This window comes from Esox lucius, chromosome 8 (genome assembly GCF_011004845.1).
Source record: "Esox lucius isolate fEsoLuc1 chromosome 8, fEsoLuc1.pri, whole genome shotgun sequence".
Taxonomy (NCBI): domain Eukaryota; kingdom Metazoa; phylum Chordata; class Actinopteri; order Esociformes; family Esocidae; genus Esox; species Esox lucius.
In genome coordinates this window covers 32,413,065-32,431,765 of record NC_047576.1, presented here as the reverse complement: position 1 = coordinate 32,431,765, position 18,701 = coordinate 32,413,065, and the positions used below count along the sequence as shown (strand labels likewise).

The following is an 18,701-nucleotide window of genomic DNA, read 5'->3' as shown; positions in this document are numbered from 1 at the left end:
ACAAATATAAGCATATAAAATTAGAAAAATATTTGGACATGGACAATCTTTAGTTAAAGTGCAGGCTTCATCATTATTTTAAGTATGTTCTACCTTTTAGCGATAATATCATATTCAATAAGTCAAAATCTTGTGAGTACAAACTTGATGTATGCATATTCAGTTTGTTTTGAATATTTCGTCTACATGAATTTGGAAGCTACTACGACTGTGGATAATCCTGAATGTTTGAGGATGACAGAGTTACAAAGGACACCCCCAAGACACTAGGTTAGAGGCACAAAGTTCTCCCCCCAAGACATGCTAACCTCTCACCAGGTTAGAAGCACATAGGACACCCCCCATCATTCTTCACAATTCAAAAATGATTTTTTACAATCATGTTAACATTCACATTGATGTAAAAGTGTTCAACAAGAAACATTAACTTTATTAGAACAACATGTACTCCAAACCATAACCTGATAGTGTCTTTTTGAAATCAAAGAGCTCTTGTACAATGCCGAAACAACTAGAAATAATTCACTGTCCAAATACTTTTGAACACAACTGTAGTTGATCATCTGTCTACGTCAGAGTATGATGTTTGTATGATGTACCTACCTCCGATAGCAGTTTTTACTGTTATCTGTTTTCCATTGTTGTTGATAGGTTTGTCCTTGTACTTTACTGGCTTTACAAAGCAGTTATAGTCTGTGAATGCTTCCAGGTTATGGATGTTACATTGCTTTTTCACAATGTTGTTGCATTTATTCCAACCTGAAAAGGAGATGTGAGCCACAATAAAGACCTTAAGTAGTTCTACTTCTTAAAAGGATGACACAAGTACACAGCACATTTCTGACTCCTACACTGACAGTATGATCTTGGCAAGAGCTCTCAATCTGTAAATAACACTCTCTCTATATTACTTTATATAGGCCATTTTGTTGCTTAGGGCTTAAGATGTACAGGTTATGTACTGTGCTTATAGTTTGACTAAAATGTTGTCTTTATTTCTTTCATATATTGTACAGAATTAGATTTTCTGTATTTGTTTTGCATACGCACCCATTTTATTTGTACAACAACATTCATATGCGATGTTCGAAAGCACTGTGTTTGGACATTTCTTGACTTCAGGGGACCAATTCAGGCTGATAGATTCATTTGACCATGAGATGTTCTGAAGGTCAAGAACATTCAAATCTGTGGTAGACAACAGCAGGTATAACAAAGCATTAATGAACCAATAGAAAACTTTTTTATTTTAAATTGCTTATTAAAAAACATCCTACGTTTCGGTACACTAAGTACTGAAACATAGTGTTCCCTGCTGAACTTACCACAGTCAATTTTTAAATTAGCGGTCTTTTCAAAGCTTTTATTGCTGCCATAAATACGGCTGGTACAATTGTATGCTGTAAAGGGTTCCATCTCAGGCAAAACAGTATCGTTGTCTTTTATCATTGCAGAGAAAAACTCATTTTTGTTGTCCCCTGACAGAGGGAAATAAGAAATGTGATATTTTGTTGAAGGTAACAGTCAGGTAACAGTCAATCTTTCTTTGTCCATAGTCTGTCTATTATACAGATACGTAAAATGTGATTTCTATTTATATAAAAGTGATTATATTCCAAAGCACTAATCTGTTGAACAGGATGGTTTTGTCAGTTTACTGCTTACCCCGACAGGTGTAATTAAAGGTGAGTTTGCTCAAACAATGTACTGGCTTATTAGTCCACTTTAATATTGCAGGGAGAACTTGTGGGTGTGTCAAATCAACTTTTTTCTCATCCATGAAAAGTTCTGTTAAAGAAAGCAAACAATGACATTTAATAACATGAAAGTATTGACTTAATTACATAAAACATTTATTTAAACATTATATGTTGTATTGTATCAAATATGATGCAATGTCAAATTTTTCACTCTTGGCACCACATTTTATTGCCGGGCCTAAATAAGAAATGTACAAAATGCACCTACCAACTGGGATGGACGTTATTATGGTAAAGGTGGAATTGGGGTTATCACAAGTTTTTTGCTCAAATGTTGTATTGACGTTTGAGCAATAGTCATTCGGTTCAAACTTAAAACACAGGTTCCTGGATGTGTCTTTAGTGAACTTAGGATCCTGAATTGCTTCACTGATATCCCAGAGACTTGAATAGCATATTTCACCACGCATAATTTTTGTATTTGTCGTAATGTCATCTTGTTCTGAAAATGGCAGATGACCAAACAACATCAGATACGTAATTGTAACAGATCTGATCTCACCCACTGTGAGTCACATGGCAAACAACCAAAGAGTCTAGCATTAACCAAGGTACAAGAGATATCTTCCTGATTTCAAGACACAAATTGTCATCCTTTCTCATGATCGATAAAATTCTTGAATTTAAGGAGTGTAATTTTCCAGCTGTTATTATATATTCAAAGCATGGCATCAGGGAATTTCCAAGATACAGTTGTGCTCATAAGTTTGCATATTCTGGCAGAAATTGTGAAATTTTTGCATTAATTTTGAAAATGTGACTGATCATGCAAAAAATATTTTATTTAAGGATAGTGATCATATGAAGCCATTTATTATCACATAGTTGTTTGGCTGCTTTTAAAATCATAATGATTACAGAAAACACCCAAATGGCCTTGCTCAAAAGTTTACATACCCCGGAATGTTTGGCCTTACACAAGATACACAAGATACACAAGGGACACATGTGAAAATGGCAATTAAATGTTAATTCCCCACACCTGTGCCTTTTAAAATTGCAATTAGTGTCTTTTTATAAATAGTCAATGAGTTTGTTAGCTCTCACGTGGATGCACTGAGCAGGCCAGATACTGAGACATGGGGAGCAAAAAATATCTGTCAAAAGATTTGCGTAACAAGGTAATGGAACTTTATAAAATGGAAAAGGATATAAAAAGCCTTGCAAATGCCAGTCAGTACTGTTCAATCACTTTTTAAGAAGTTGAAAATTTGAGGATCTCTTGATACCAAGCCAAGGTCAGGTAGACCAAGAATGATTTCAGGCAAAACTGCCAGAAGAACTTTTCGGGATACAAAGAAAAACCCACAAGTAACCTCAGGAGAAATACAGGCTGCTCTGGAAAAAGACTGTGTGGTTGTTTAAAGGAGCACAATACAATGATACTTGAACAAAAATGTCCTATATGGTCCAGTTGCCAGAAAGAAGCCTTTACTGCGCCAATGCCACAGAAAAGCCTGGTTACATTATGCCAGACAACACCTTGACAAGCCTCACAGCTTCTGGCACACTGTAATTTTGAGTGACGAGACCAAAATGGAGCTTTATGGTCAAAACCATAAGCGTTACTGAATATTCGGAGAGGGCCTATAGTGGCCTATAGTGAACAGAATATCAGCACTAATGTTTTGGGGGTGTGTGAGGCACAGGGAATCTTGAAAAAATGTGTGCCAAGATGAATGCAGCATGTTATCAGAAAATACTGGCAGACAATTTGCATTCTTTGGCACGAATGCTGCGCATGGGACGCACTTGGACTTTCCAGCACTACAATTACACTAAGCACAAGGCCAAGTTGACCCTCCACTGGTTACAGCTGAAAAAGGGGAAGGGTCTGGAGAGGCCAACACAGTCTCCTGACCTTAATATCATCAAACCACTCTGGGGAGATCTCAAAGGCGCGGTTTATATAAGACAAACAAAAACTATGTATGACCTGGAGACATTTTGCCAAGACGAAAGGGCAGTTATACCACCTGCAAGAATTTGGGGCCTCATAGACAACTATTAGGAAAGATGGCATGCTGTCATTGATGCTTAAGGGGACAATACACAGTATTAAGAAATAAGGGTCTGCAGACTTTTGAACAGGTGTCAGTTCATTTTTCTCTTTGTTGCCATGTTTTGTTTTATGATTGTGCCATTCTGTCTATTATTGTGCCATTCTTTCATGACGTACAGCTGAATGTGGATCCCATAAAAAAAATAATACATCTTTTGCCTACTCACTCATGTTCTCTCTACAAATGGTTCAAATATGACCAATTCTCCAAGGGTATGCAAACCTTTGAGCACAACTATAACTCCTGACATACAGTAGACTTATGCTAAATGTGTTAAACATACCGATTTTCCAAGTTGTCAGATTGTTGCTTCCTTGAATATCACAATCGTGTTCTCTAATTGTGACTGTGTAGATTGTGCACGGTTTCAATGACGTCACGTTATGAATTGTGGAATTTTGTGAATGATTAAAAGTCATATTCTGAATCTTTCCATCATTTTGCTCCTTGTAGGATATAGTGACGGTGGTTGGGGGTAAGTTGCTGATACTGATACGAAGGCCGTATTTAGTTGCAATAACCTTGTAGGAACCTGTATAAGAAGAAATAATTGAATGTATTACTTATTTGGATGAAGAAAAGTGTTTTTGCAGCATTCACCTTAAGAAAATTAATTGAAACTCACACTTTGGTGTTGTTGTGTTGAAGTTGCCTGAAAGATGGAACAAACAGGTGAAAATCCACTAGAACAAAATTCAATTTTAACATCAACAGCATTAAGATCTACTATCTATGGACACAACAAAGCAACTCTTTAATAAGTTGCAACCTGTGGTGATAGATGTGTTGAGGGTTGGGGTGCTTGCAGGTGAGGTTTGATTCTGGGTGGTTGGAGTGCTTGTAGACAAAGACTCGGTTTGAATGGTTGAGTTATTTGAATGCATGGAGAAGGAGGTGCTTGCAGGGTCAGATGTTTGGGTTTGGTTGTCTGTTTTGCTTGCAGAAGTGTTTGTGCTTAAGTCGCTAGTTGGTGTAAAATAGAAGATGTCACAAATTTGATGTGAGACAGAGACAATCACATTCCCATAATATATATCAACCTACGATAGTACTGGAAGTACTATATGAATTACTATTGTAGAATGTTGTTTAGCAAGATACCTGACTGACAGTGTTTAAAGTGGTGGACTGAGTGAAGGTGTGTAGCAACTGATAATAGTGTAATACATTTCCAACAGTGAAATAAATATGCTGACTTTATATCCTAACTGGCCATAATTTAATAACTAGGTTAAACATTGATTATTACATTTTAAAGTGATTAAAAAAATATTAATAGATTAGATTCAACATTATTGTCATTGACAAAGTACAAGTACAGTACAATGAAATGCAGTTTATTAACTTAAAACAGTAATGTAATAACAACATTAACATCATTTTGCCTGGTATTCTATCAACAACATATTTTGTTGATAGAATACCAGGCAAAAGGGGAACATATTTTGATCAAATGTGACATTTAGAGGTTAATACTGCAAAACAAGTTATGACTTAATAGCCCTAGTGATGTGAACACGTAGGTATGTTGTTTTAGGCTGTGCTCCATTCCTACCCATAGCTAGACCTGTTCAAACAATGAGAGTGCCAAATCCTCCATTCGTTAGACACGTATGATAGTTTAATGATAAACAGAAAGTGTATTGATCACTGTTTGATAGAATAACTAGTTCAACAAACTTGTTGAAATGGGACTTTGACACTACATATATGTTTGAAACAAACAGTGCATGATGATTTTTATGGATATTATAATGGATTTTAGTAAATTCATCCCGGGACATATTGTCTACAATATTAAATACTCTTACATAGTTGATGGAAAAAACTCCAGAATTTGACAATAAAGACTAGCACAATATTCAATATTCAGTGTGAGCCATTTCTTTTCCTACAAATTCAATAAATTTTATAAAGTTATTATAGTACTAGACAGACCAATTTGTATTCACTTAATCTTGAAATTATCAAAGAATTACAAGTTTTTGTGAATTTATTTTTATATGCGCTGAAAATTATTTAGTAAGTCACTTTATTGTGACATGAAATATGTGTTCTAATTCAGGAGGTAGTTCCAGAGACACCACCAAGGATGTTTTCAGGAAACTCTTGGGATGTAATGTCATGGTCTACCAGAGGACTTTGTCATGTTCCCAGATGTCCCAAACCATAAAGTAATGAAACTGTATGGAGTTCTAAAGAAATACAGTATTCACACGTCCACCCCGGGCAGCATTGAGACAATTTGTTCTGGTCCCTAGGTATTGTTTGTATGTCCTTGTGTGGACTGGAGATTATTGGAAGTTTATTGGAATATTAGTCGCTTTTGACAAGAGACTAGGTTTGGATCTGCAGTGGATATAAGATTGATTGTTTCAAGGCGAGTCAGAGGACAGTGAAGACAGGAGGGAGGTGACTGGTAGGTGTTTGGTTGATTAGTTGGTTGAATGAAAAGACATTATTCCAAAGTGGATCTGATTCTGAATTAAACATATCAACCTTTTTTCCAAGATATAAATAATGATTGGTTTATCGCATCTGTCATCTCACAACAACCACCTTGACAACGCCTCAAAGAGAGTACTGAACTACATCCCCAGTATAAACGGAGGTACCCCAGACACAACTGTCCTGTGTAGTATTTTACCTCCGTCCGAGGGTGTGGTGGCAGTGCTTGTAGGTTTGGTGGTGAGAGATACAGATGTTGTTGGCGTGGTATCTGTGGAGGCATGGATGAGAGAGTGAGAGTGAGCATGGAGAGATTGAGATGAGTAAATTGCCCAATATAACAGAAAGTAGAACCAAAGGATCTGTAAGATGTTGGCCAACTTCAGGAATTTGTCATGTTCCCAGGTGTCCAAACCCATTAAGTAATGAAACAGTATAGGGTTTTGGCTAAAGTATAACGAAAGTTAAATTACAACAGCCCACATCCACCCAAGGCATTGAGACAATTTATTCTCGTTCTCGGGTACTGTTGGTATCTCCTTGTGTCAAAGGGTTTACCTTTTGAGATTGATTGTGTGGTGGCAGTGCTTGTGGGTTTGGGGGTCAGAGATAAATTTGTTGCTGACGTGGTAGCTGTGGAAGCATGGATGAGAGAGTGAGAGTGTGCATGGAGAGATTGAGATGAGTAAATTGCCCAATATAACAGAAAGTAGAACCAAAGGATCTGTAAGATGTTGGCCAACTTCAGGATTTTGTCATGTTCCCAGGTGTCCAAACCCATTAAGTAATGAAACAGTATAGGGTTTTGGCTAAAGTATAACGAAAGTTAAATTACAACAGCACACATCCACCCAAGGCATTGAGACAATTTATTCTGGTCCTCGGGTACTGTTGGTATCTCCTTGTGTCAAAGGGTTTACCTTTTGAGATTGATTGTGTGGTGGCAGTGCTTGTGGGTTTGGGGGTCAGAGATAAATTTGTTGCTGACGTGGTAGCTGTGGAGGCATGGATGAGAGAGTGAGAGTGAGCATGGAGAGATTGAGATGAGTGAACTGCCCAATATAACAGAAAGTAGAACCAAAGGATCTGTAAGATTTTGCCTGAGAAAAGGCCTTTATCTCTCCCTCACTCTCCCTCCATCTTTTTATATCACCCTCCCCCCCTCGCTCTCAATCTAATTTTCATTTACTGAGATGCTGTTTTAATCATACAGCAATATGTAAATTTCAAACCAACTTCTTCATTTAGAGGCTTCAGTTTTCTCAACTCATTTTCTTAACCTCCATCTCAGTACCAGGAAGTGCAAACCAAGTGATCTGTAAGATGTTGGCCAAACTCAGACCTGGAAACCATTTTGCTTCTTCTGAGTGAATGAATAGCATGAACAATCACACAATGTCTATCTGGTAATCGAAATGTATTCATAAAATAAAGATCAACTGGCCTGATGATTGATCTTTCTGACCTGAAAAATTAGGATAAATTATAGGGTTGTTACTATGAGCCATTATCAAGGACCAATAAACTAAATAAAAACCTGAATAATTATTATAAATTACGTCAATTGAATTCCTTTCGTCTATGATCTGCATGGCATTTGGCCTGCAACCAACTTCCTCCAAGTCATAACCCTGTAACCTAACTAAGCGTTAGCTGCTAGCTGGGGAGGAAAGGGTGTTGTTAGCATTGGTGGTTTTCAGAAGAACTTCTACATGTCTGAGTGTGGATTAACCTGGTTGCCATGGTAACTAGGAGCAGAGCAAAAACAATTTCAGCACCCCAACCACAAGTTTCCTGCTTCGCGTCAAGCTCAGAGCTGAGAACTCCTTCACTTACTTCTAAAAAACAGTAGTTGTTCAGCTTAAGTTCTGTCACAGCTGCACATTGTTTTAGGTTTGTGTTGTCCTACTGAATATTTTACATAGGTGTGAAAGCATCAAAGGCCTTTTTCTTTTCACAACACAATTCAGGTGTGAAATGTCAGACCCATATTTAAGCCTTGTTTACTCTGAAAAAGAAAATAACTGTAAAAAGGTGAAAAAATTGCTCAAATATTTTAGACTAACTTAGTTTAGTTGTATAAATTGACTACACCTCTAGACAAAATGCTTACTGTATTTTCACAAGGTTGTCTAAATGTCTACACAATGTAAGTAAAGAACTGCATTTGGTAACAAAACTGACTAACGGTAATATTAGTCAGTTTCACTCACCGCAGTATCTGCTATATTATTAATAGATTAACCATTGTGTTTGCCCTCCTTTTTCACACAGAGACGTAAAACAGAAAGGAGACTGTGACAGAGGGGGATCTATAACAATAATTAGACTTCAGGGTGTGGTTTTTGCTCCACTCAGGTTTCAGTGTTTTCATGCACCCTTCACTGACATACAAGTCCGCCACCCCATTCAGTCTAGTCCACCCAGCATTATGGTTGGGAAATCTATTTGTAAATGTTTATGACTTTAACAACATCTCCTTGTCACTGCAACATTTTACTCTCAGATTGTGAATGTGTACTTAGTAGTGGGTAAACTGATGACCATCGTCCATTACCACATATTTGACTGTATAAACAAAATGCCTTGGCACATCCAGTGAAGGTTGTTTACAACTGTGTTAGAGATATGCAACATATAAAAAACTAACATCAAGAACGACCCCCATTGTGTGATAAAGTACAATGCACTTACACCTGCACGTCCAAACTCACACAGTAACTCACAAGCTTCCTAATGCCTGAGAAAAGGCCTTTATCTCTCCCTCACTCTCCCTCCATCTTTTTATATAACCCTCCCCCACTTATCCCCTCGCTCTCAATCTAATTTTCTGAGATGCTGTTTTAATCATACAGCAATATGTAAATTTCAAACCAACTTCTTCATTTAGAGGCTTCAGTTTTCTCAACTCATTTTCTTAACTTCCATCTCAGTACCAGGAAGTGCAAACAGGCAAAAAATGGAACACGGAAGTGGTTAAGCTGTGATCTGTCTAAAGAGAACCGAGCATCTATGTTCACTGTCTTACAGACCTGAATAGAAGTACATTCAGAATGGTCACATGAACATTACATGTAGATTCAAACTTACACATAACACAGAATGTTGCCCTTCACACAGTGAGAGCTTTGGATGTCGGTGTGGCATTAGTAGTATTGTGAAAGAATAGTATTAGATCCAGATTGTCACCTGGATGTGAGGCCTCTGATCTACCGATATATCTTATGACTGAAGGGATTTTAGTGTGAGTGTGCTGTTTAAATAATGACATCAATATTCAAATTGATCCTTTAAAGGGAACATCTGGGCACAAACCCATTGACACCATCTCCTCTTGGTAGTCCTCCAGATAACACTTACCCAAATATAGTTTTGAAATACTTGACCATGTTAAAGTAATTTATTTTAACTCTGAATAGTGTTTGCATTTTGAGCAAGATAATGTATTAATAAATGTACGCTATATTTCCCGCCTCAACCTCACAGTTCACCACGTAAAACACACAGAATTATTCTGAGCTCATCTCAATTAGGCGTCAAACTTTAAATAATATCAAACATACTACTGTAATGGGCCAGAATAAATGGCTAATCAACACATTCCTGTACCTATGCATCTTTTTAGTGTTTCAGTCTAGGTTGACCGCATCAGGACACATTTTCAAACAGAAATAATACATCTTAAAGGTGAATGTAGTCCCCAATAATATGTCTTAAAGGTTAATGTAGTCCCCAATAAGACACTTTAAAGGTGAATGTAGTCCCCACACCCCCGTCCCCATTGAAAGAGATACCAACCAGCGGTCCTAACCCCTGGGTATGATACTGTACTCACATATGGCCAATTCAATGAGCCCAGCCCACAGCAGCAGGATCTTCAATCCATAGAGACCTGCCATATCCAGGAGAGGTGACCAATCTACCCAGACACCATACGTCCTAAAGGAAACGCAAACCCGAACAATTAATCAGTCTTAATGTTAAATAAATAATAATAATAAGTAGAAATGTGTCTATTCTAGTTAACGTATGTTTTCTCCCTAGTCTCCCTAGTGGACACAGCTTCCTGAATGTGTTCCACTAGCCTCTAGTCCCTCAGCACGACACGACAAGTGATGTCACAGCTAGCTGAGACCCTTGTACCTCACCTTATTTTACAGGAAGTCTTATTTAATCTACGCCACACATCTCCTTTCCTCCACTTAAGCTATTTCTTCTTAGATACACAACATAAATTAAACGCAAAGTGCATGTGATGAGTTTGTCAGTGCAGTAAACCTTTTTTGGTTGACGTTTCAGTCATCTAAAGAGATGGAATGGGCCAGAATTGTCTGGGTTTCACAGTCAGACATGGCTGATGTGTTGCTAAACACATTTCCTAGGGTCCCAATAAAGCATGACATCCATTTAACGTTGAATATGTTAAATGAGATGGTTGGACCTCTGTGGCTCTGTTGGTCCAAAATTGAGATTTGTGTGTTGGATTCCCAATTGTGGCAACCCATTGTAAATGTAGAGTATGCAGACATAAATTAGTGACTTTGGATGAAAGAATGTAATTGGTCAAATGAGACCAAAATCGAGCTCTTTGGCATCAACTCAACTCGCCATGTTTGGAGGAGGAGGAATGCTGCCTATGACCCCAAGAACACCATTCCCACCGTCAAACATGGAGGTGGAAACATTATGGTTTGGGGGGTGGGTTTTGGCTAAGGGGACAGGACAACTTCTCTGCATCAAAGGGACGATGGACTGGGCCATGTACCGTCAAATCTTGGGTGAGAACATCCTTCCCTCACCCAGGGCATTGAAAATGGGTCGTGGATGGGTATTCCACCATGACAATTACCCAAAACACATGGCCAAGGCAACAAAGAAGTGACTCATGAAGAAGCAAATTAAGGTCCTGGAGTGGCCTAGCCAGTCTCCAGACCTTAATCCCATAGCAAATCTGTAGAGAGAGCTGAAGGTTCGAGTTGCCAAACGTCAGCCTCGAAACCTTAATGACTTGGAGAAGATCTGCAATGAGGAGTGGGACAAATCCCTCCTGAGATGTGTGCAAATCTGGTGGCCAACTACAAGAAACGTCTTACCTCTGTGATTGCCAACAAGTGTTTTGCCACCAAGAACTAAGTCATGTTTTGCAGAGGGGTCGATTACTTATTTCACTAATGAAAAAAGAAATCTGGATTTTGTTGTTGTTATCAATCAATCAATAACATTTTTCATAAAGCCCTTTTTACAACAGCAGTTGTCACAAAGTGCCTTTACAGAAACAACCGGCCTTAAACCCATCCATCCATCCATCTTCTTCCGCTTATCCGGGGCCGGGTCGCGGGGGCAGCAGTCTAAGCAGGGATGCCCAGACTTCCCTCTCCCCAGACACTTCCACTAGCTCTTCCGGGGGGACACCGAGGTGTTCCCAGGCCAGCCGGGAGACATAGTCCCTCCAGCGTGTCCTAGGTCTTCCCCGGGGTCTCCTCCCGGTGGGACGGGACCGGAACACCTTCCCAGGAAGGCATTCCGGAGGCATCCGAAACAGATGCCCAAGCCACCTCAGCTGACCCCTCTCAATGTGGAGGAGCAGCGGCTCTACTCTGAGCTCCTCCCGGGTGACCGAGCTTCTCACCCTATCTCTAAGGGATCACCCAGCCACCCTGCGGAGAAGGCTCATTTCGGCCGCCTGTATCCGGGATCTTGTCCTTTCGGTCATGACCCAAAGCTCATGACCATAGGTGAGAGTAGGAACGTAGATTTACCGGTAAATCGAGAGCTTCGCCTTGCGGCTCAGCTCTTTCTTCACCACGACAGACCGATACATCGACTGCATTACTACAGAAGCTGCACCGATCCGTCTGTCAATCTCCCGTTCCATCCTTCCCTCACTCGTGAACAAGACCCCTAGATACATAAACTCCTCCACTTGAGGCAGGCACTCTCCACCAACCTGAAGTGGGCAAGCCACCCTTTTCCGACTGAGGACCATGGCCTCGGATTTGGAGGTGCTGATTTTCATCCCCACCGCTTCACACTCGGCTGCAAACCGTCCCAGTGCATGCTGAAGGTCTTGGTTAGAAGGGGCCAATACGACAACATCATCTGCAAAGAGCAGAGATGAAATTGTGTGGTCCCCAAACCTGACACCCTCCGGCTCCTGGCTGCGCCTAGAAATTCTGTCCATAAAAATTACGAACAGAACCGGCGACAAAGGGCAGCCCTGCCGGAGTCCAACATGCACTGGGAACAAGTCTGACTTACTGCCGGCAATGCGGACCAAGCTCCTGCTTCTGTTGTACAGGGACCTGACAGCCCTTAGCAAAGGACCCAGGACCCCATATTCCCCAAGCACCCTCCACAAGATGCCGCGAGGGACACAGTCGAATGCCTTCTCCAAATCCACAAAACACATGTGGATTGGTTGGGCAAACTCCCATGAACCCTCCAACACCCCTAGAGGGTATAGAGCTGGTCCAGTGTTCCACGGCCCGGACGAAAACCACACTGTTCCTCCTGAATCCGAGGTTCTACTATCGGCCGTATTCTCCTCTCCAGAACCCTGGCATTAAACCCCAAGGAGCAAACAACAGTAGTGTTGAATTTCAGTGGCTAGGAAAAACTCCCTAAGAAGGCTGACATTTAGAAAAAAAGCTAGAGAGGACCCAGGCTCTGTGCCGGGTGAGATATTAAGAGTCCAATTGGAATAATTAATACATGCATGTGGGCTAAATCCAGAGTCTATTCAGAAGCATGACCAGATGGACAAGGACAGGGACAGCAACAGGCCGCCCAAAACAGTTACTCCGCAGGTGTGGACCAGGACCGGATGTCCTCCTAATGTTCAAAACTGGAGGAGACTGGGAAAATTCAGAAAATGCATTCCTCATATCAACAATGATTTATAGTGGAGAAGGAGAACTTAGTGGGGAAGGGGAACTGACCCAATCCCCAAGCACAATAGTATAGCACCGTAAGACCTTGGGACTGAGACAAGGGGGGTCCAGCGACACTGTGGCCCTACCCGGGGGAGGCCCTGGACAGGGTCCAACAGGCAGGAAATAAATCCACCCATATTGCCAAGCATCAACCAAGGGACACCCACCAACCGCAATCACCCTGAATGAGGGCCGACTATTGCCAGCAGAGAACAGCCTAATTGCACAAGTGCGCAACAGAGAGACAACAACAAGCCAGTGACTCTTCCCACGAAAGGCATTGGAGGGAGGGCATCCCAGTGGCGACAAGAGCCCACCTGGCAAGACAGCAAGGGTGGACAGTATCAAGCCTTCTGGTCACCTTCACGTCCCTGGTGTCACGTCCTGGCTGTGCCCCTAGCCATCTCTGCGCTGGGCTCGGGGCATAGCCAGGACAGGAGGTGGCCTTTAGCCACCTCTACTCCTTTTTTTGGTTTCCCCAATTGGAGGCAGGTGTTAGTCATTGCCTCCAATTGGGGACCCTATTTAAGTTTAGTTTGTAGGCCCCAAGGCGTGGTTCATTTTGGTTTTGTTTATCCTGTGTAAGGAATACCCACGTCACTGGTTGCTGCTTTTTGTTTTGTTGGAGTCCTGCATTCTTTATTTTGTATTAAATGGATTACCTTACCTACCTCTACTCTGCGCCTGTGTCCTCTTCATCCCACAACCGTGACAGAATGAACCACCACCAAGAGACACAGCAGAAATGGACGGTAGGGGAACTCCTCGGTTGGCCGGACAGCGACACCGAGGAGGAGGAGAACCCCTACTGTCCTCTGCGGCACACCGGGCCTCCACAGCATCCACCCCGGAGGAGACGTCGACGGAGGCGACGTAAGCAAACCTCCGTGTGTCCGCCCCAAGAATTTCTTGGCGGGGTGCTGTGGGGGCAGGCGGAATGGAAGGACGCGGCCGTGCCACCCGTGCTCACGTGTGGGGTAGTCCAGGTGCCCCAGCCCTGCCCGGTGCCAGCTCCTAGGCGTCGGGCAACAACGCCGGGGGGGCCTATGAGGGCTTTCCCTGATGTTGGGAGATGTGAGGACTGGTGGGGCTATCGGGACCCGCCGTACCGGTTCTCGCAGCCAGCGCCCCCTGCTGCCTGGGAGCCGCAGCCGGCGCCGCCAGCGCCCCACACTGCCCGGGAGCCGCAGCCTGCGCCCCCCGCTGCCCGGAAGCCGCAGCCTGCGCCCCCCGCTGCCCGGGAGCCGCAGCCAGCGCTCCCTGCTCCCTGGGAGCCGCAGCCAGCGCCGCCAGCGCCCCCCGCTGCCCGGGAGCCGCAGCCACCGCTCCCCGCTCCCTGGGAGCCGCAGCCAGCGCCGCCAGCGCCCCCCGCTGCCTGGGAGCCGCAGCCAGCGCCCCCCGCTGCCTGGGAGCCGCAGCCAGCGCCCCCTGCTGCCCGGGAGCCGCAGCCAGCGCTCCCCGCTCCCTGGGAGCCGCAGCCAGCGCCGCCAGCAACCCCTGCTGCTTGGGAGCCGCAGCCAGCGCCCCCCGCTGCTTGGGAGCTGCAGCCAGCGTCCCCCGCTGCCTGGGAGCCGCAGCCAGCGCCGCCAGCGCCCCCTGCTGCCCGGGAGCCGCAGCCAGCGCCCCCCGCTGCCTGGGAGCCGCAGCCAGCGCCGCCAGCGCCCCCTGCTGCCCGGGAGCCGCAGCCAGCGTCCCCCGCTGCCTGGGAGCCGCAGCCAGCGCTCCCCGCTGCTTGGGAGCCGCAGCCAGCGTCCCCCGCTGCTTGGGAGCCGCAGCCAGCGCCCCCCGCTGCTTGGGAGCCGCAGCCAGCAATCCCCGCTGCCTGGGAGACGCAGTCAGCGCTGCCAGCGCCCCCCGCTGCCCAGTGGCCGCAGCCGCCAGCTCCTCCCGCTGCCCAATGGCCGCAGCCGCCAGCTCCTCCCGCTGCCCAGTGGCCTCAGCCGCCAGCTCCACCCGCTGCCCAGTGGCCGCAGCCGCCAGCTCCTCCCGCTGCCCAGTGGCCGCAGCCGCCAGCTCCTCCCGCTGCCCAGTGGCCTCCGCCGCCAGCTCCTCCCGCTGCCCAGTGGCCTCCGCCGCCAGCTCCACCCGCTGCCCAGTGGCCTCAGCCGCCAGCTCCACCCGCTGCCCAGTGGCCTCAGCCGCCAGCTCCACCCGCTGCCCAGTGGCCTCAGCCGCCAGCTCCTCCCGCTGCCCAGTGGCCTCAGCCGCCAGCTCCTCCCGCTGCCCAGTGGCCTCAGCCGCCAGCTCCACCCGCTGCCCAGTGGCCTCAGCCGCCAGCTCCTCCCGCTGCCCAGTGGCCTCAGCCGCCAGCTCCTCCCGCTGCCCAGTGGCCTCAGCCGCCAGCTCCACCCGCTGCCCAGTGGCCTCAGCCGCCAGCTCCACCCGCTGCCCAGTGGCCTCAGCCGCCAGCTCCTCCCGCTGCCCTGTTTTCGCCGCCGCCAGGACCCGCCGTGGACTGGCCGCCGCCCGGGCCCGCGGATGACTGGCCGCCGCCGCCCGGGCCCGCGGATGACTGGCCGCCGCGGCCCGGGCCCGCGGATGACTGGCCGCCGCCGCCCGGGTCCGCGGATGACTGGCCGCCGCCGCCCGGGCCCGCGGATGACTGGCCGCCGCCGCCGCCCGGGCCCGCGGATGACTGGCCGCCGCCGCCCGAGCCAGCGGATGACTGGTCGCCGCCGCCCGGGCCCGCGGATGACTGGCCGCCGCCGCCGCCCGGGCCCGCGGATGACTGGCCGCCGCCGCCCGAGCCAGCGGATGACTGGTCGCCGCCGCCCGGGGCCGTGGATGACTGGCCGCCGCCGCCCGAGCCAGCGGTTGACTGGCCGCCCGAGGCCGCGGATGACTGGCCGCCGCCGCACGAGGCCGCGGATGACTGGCCGCCGCCCGAGCCCGCGGTGGACTGGCCGCCTTGTCCCGCAGCGCCTTCACCTGCCCAGGAGCCCCCGCATCGTCCTACGGCGTCCCCTCGCCTGTCCCGGCCTCAGCGGCGCCCTCGCCTGTCCCGGCCTCAGCGGCGCCCTCGCCTGTCCCGGCTCTCCCTGACCCTCCGCCGGCTCTCCCTGACCCTCCGCCGGCTTCCCTGTCTCCGGCTCCTTCGCCGGCTCTCCCACAGGGTTCTGACCCTCCGCCGGCTCCCCCGGCTCCTGCTCCTCCACCGGCTCCTATTCCCCCGCCGGCTCCCCCGTCTCCTGCTCCTCCGCCGGCTCCTGCTCCCCCGCCGGCCGTCAACCCTCCGCCGGCTCCCCCGGCTCCTGCTCCTCCGCCGGCTGCCGACCTGCTGCCGGCTCCTATTCCTCCGCCGGCTCCCCTGTCTCCTATGCCTCCGCCGGCTCCCCCGGCTCCTACTCCTCCGCCGGCTCTCCCGCCGGCTCCGGACCCTCCGCCGGCTCCCCCGGCTCCTGCTCCTCCGCCGGCTGCCGACCTGCCGCCGGCTCCTATTCCTCCGCCGGCTCCCCCGTCTCCTATTCCTCTGCCGGCTCCTATTCCTCCGCCGGCTCCCCCGGCTCCTACTCCTCCGCCAGCTCTCCCGCCGGCTCCGGACCCTCCGCCGGCTTCCCCGGCTCCTGCTCCTCCACCGGCTCCTATTCCCCCGCCGGCTCCCCCGTCTCCTATTCCTCTGCCTGCTCCTATTCCTCCGCCAGCTCCCCCGGCTCCTACTCCTCCGCCGGCTCTTCCGCCGGCTCCGGACCCTCCGCCGGCTCTTCCGCCGACTCTTCCGCCGGCTCCGGACCCACCGCCGGCCCTTCCGCCGGCTCCGGACCCTCCGCCGGCTCCCCCGGCTCCTGCTCCTCCACCGGCTCCTGCTCCTCCGCCGGCTCCTACTCCTCCGCCGGCTCTTCCGCCGGCTCCTGACCCTCCACCGGTTTCCCCGTCTCCTACTCCTCCGCCGGCTCTTCCGCAGGCTCCTGACCCTCCGCCGGATCCCCCGTCTCCTATTCCTCCGCCGGCTCCCCCGGCTCCTACTCCTCCGCCGGCTCTTCCGCCGGCTCCGGACCCTCCGCCGGCTCCCCCGGCTCCTGCTCCTCCACCGGCTCCTATTCCCCCGCCGGCTCCCCCGTCTCCTGCCCCGTCTCCCCGTCTCCGCCGGTTTCCCCATCTCCTGCTCCTCCGCCGGCTCTTCCGCCGGCTCTGGACCCTCCGCCGCCTCCCCCGGCTCCTGCTCCTCCGCCGGCTCCTATTCCCCCGCCGGCTCCCCCGTCTCCTACTCCTCCGCCGGCTCTCCCGCCGGCTCCGGACCCTCCGCCGCCTCCCCCGGCTCCTGCTCCTCCGCCGGCTCCTATTCCCCCGCCGGCTCCCCCGTCTCCTGCTCCTCCGCCGGCTCTTCCGCCGGCTCCTGACCCTCCGCCGGTTTCCCCGTCTCCTATTCCTCCACCGGCTCCCCCGGCTCCTGCTCCTCCGCCGGCTGTCGACCCTCCGCCGGTTCCCCCGGCTCCTGCTTCTCCGCCGGCTGTCGACCCGCCGCCGGCTCTCCTGCCGGTTCCTGTCCCTCCGCCGGCTCTCCCGTCTCCTGACCCTCTGCCTCCCTGGCCTGTCCCTGCGGCTCCGCCTCCCCGGCCTGTGCCGGCGGCTCCGGGCGCTGAGCCTCCGCCGGTCCGGGTGTGGTCGTCCCGGTCTTGCGGTCGGGAGCCCGCGCCTTTGGGGGGGGGTACTGTCACGTCCTGGCTGTGCCCCTAGCCATCTCTGCGCTGGGCTCGGGGCATAGCCAGGACAGGACAGGAGGTGGCCTTTAGCCACCTCTACTCCTTTTTTTGGTTTCCCCAATTGGAGGCAGGTGTTAGTCATTGCCTCCAATTGGGGACCCTATTTAAGTTTAGTTTGTAGGCCCCAAGGCGTGGTTCATTTTGGTTTTGTTTATCCTGTGTAAGGAATACCCACGTCACTGGTTGCTGCTTTTTGTTTTGTTGGAGTCCTGCATTCTTTATTTTGTATTAAATGGATTACCTTACCTACCTCTACTCTGCGCCTGTGTCCTCTTCATCCCACAACCGTGACACCTGGGCCAGGCTACTCCTAATCATAAACCGTGCTGTAGAGATTTTTTTTAGTAGACACTTGAACATTAGCACTGAGTTTACATTTCTAACCTTAGTGGAGCTCTATGAGAAAAGGCCCTGCCTCCGGCTGTTTGTTTAGAAATTCTAGGTACAATTAAAAGGCCTGCATCTTGCGATCGTAGGTTACGTGTAGGTATGTATGGCTGGATCATTTCAGCAAGGTAAGTAGGAGCAAGTCCATGTATTGATTTATAGGTTAACAATAAAACCTTAAAATCAGCCCTAACCCTAACAGGCAGCCAGTGTAAGGACGCTAGTACATGAGTAATGTGTTAAAAAAAAAAAATTCTAGTTAGGATTCTAGCAGCCGTGTGCAGCACTAATTGAAGTTTATTTATTGATTCGTCAGGGTAACTGTAAAGAAGAGCATTGCAGTAATGCAGTTTAGAAGATATGAAAGCATGGATTAGTTTTTCTGCATCAGTTTTTGAGAGAAAGTTTCAG

The 18,701-nt window shown here is 48.3% G+C and overlaps 1 protein-coding gene across 1 annotated transcript in view; it reads right to left on the bottom strand.

Annotated features, from left to right (window-relative positions):
* Positions 1–394: 394 nt before the first annotated feature.
* LOC117594831 overlaps positions 395–18,701 on the bottom strand; it is a 79,446-nt gene continuing 61,139 nt past the window's right edge. Inside the window, exons 3-9 of the mRNA XM_034293963.1 lie at positions 4,449–4,475; positions 4,107–4,355; positions 1,969–2,202; positions 1,666–1,788; positions 1,326–1,478; positions 1,051–1,188; positions 395–759 (exon numbers count right to left, since the gene is read on the bottom strand). Coding sequence (XP_034149854.1) covers positions 560–759; positions 1,051–1,188; positions 1,326–1,478; positions 1,666–1,788; positions 1,969–2,202; positions 4,107–4,355; positions 4,449–4,475 — 1,124 coding nt within the window. The 3' untranslated portion in view covers positions 395–559. The remainder of the gene's footprint in view (positions 760–1,050; positions 1,189–1,325; positions 1,479–1,665; positions 1,789–1,968; positions 2,203–4,106; positions 4,356–4,448; positions 4,476–18,701) is intronic.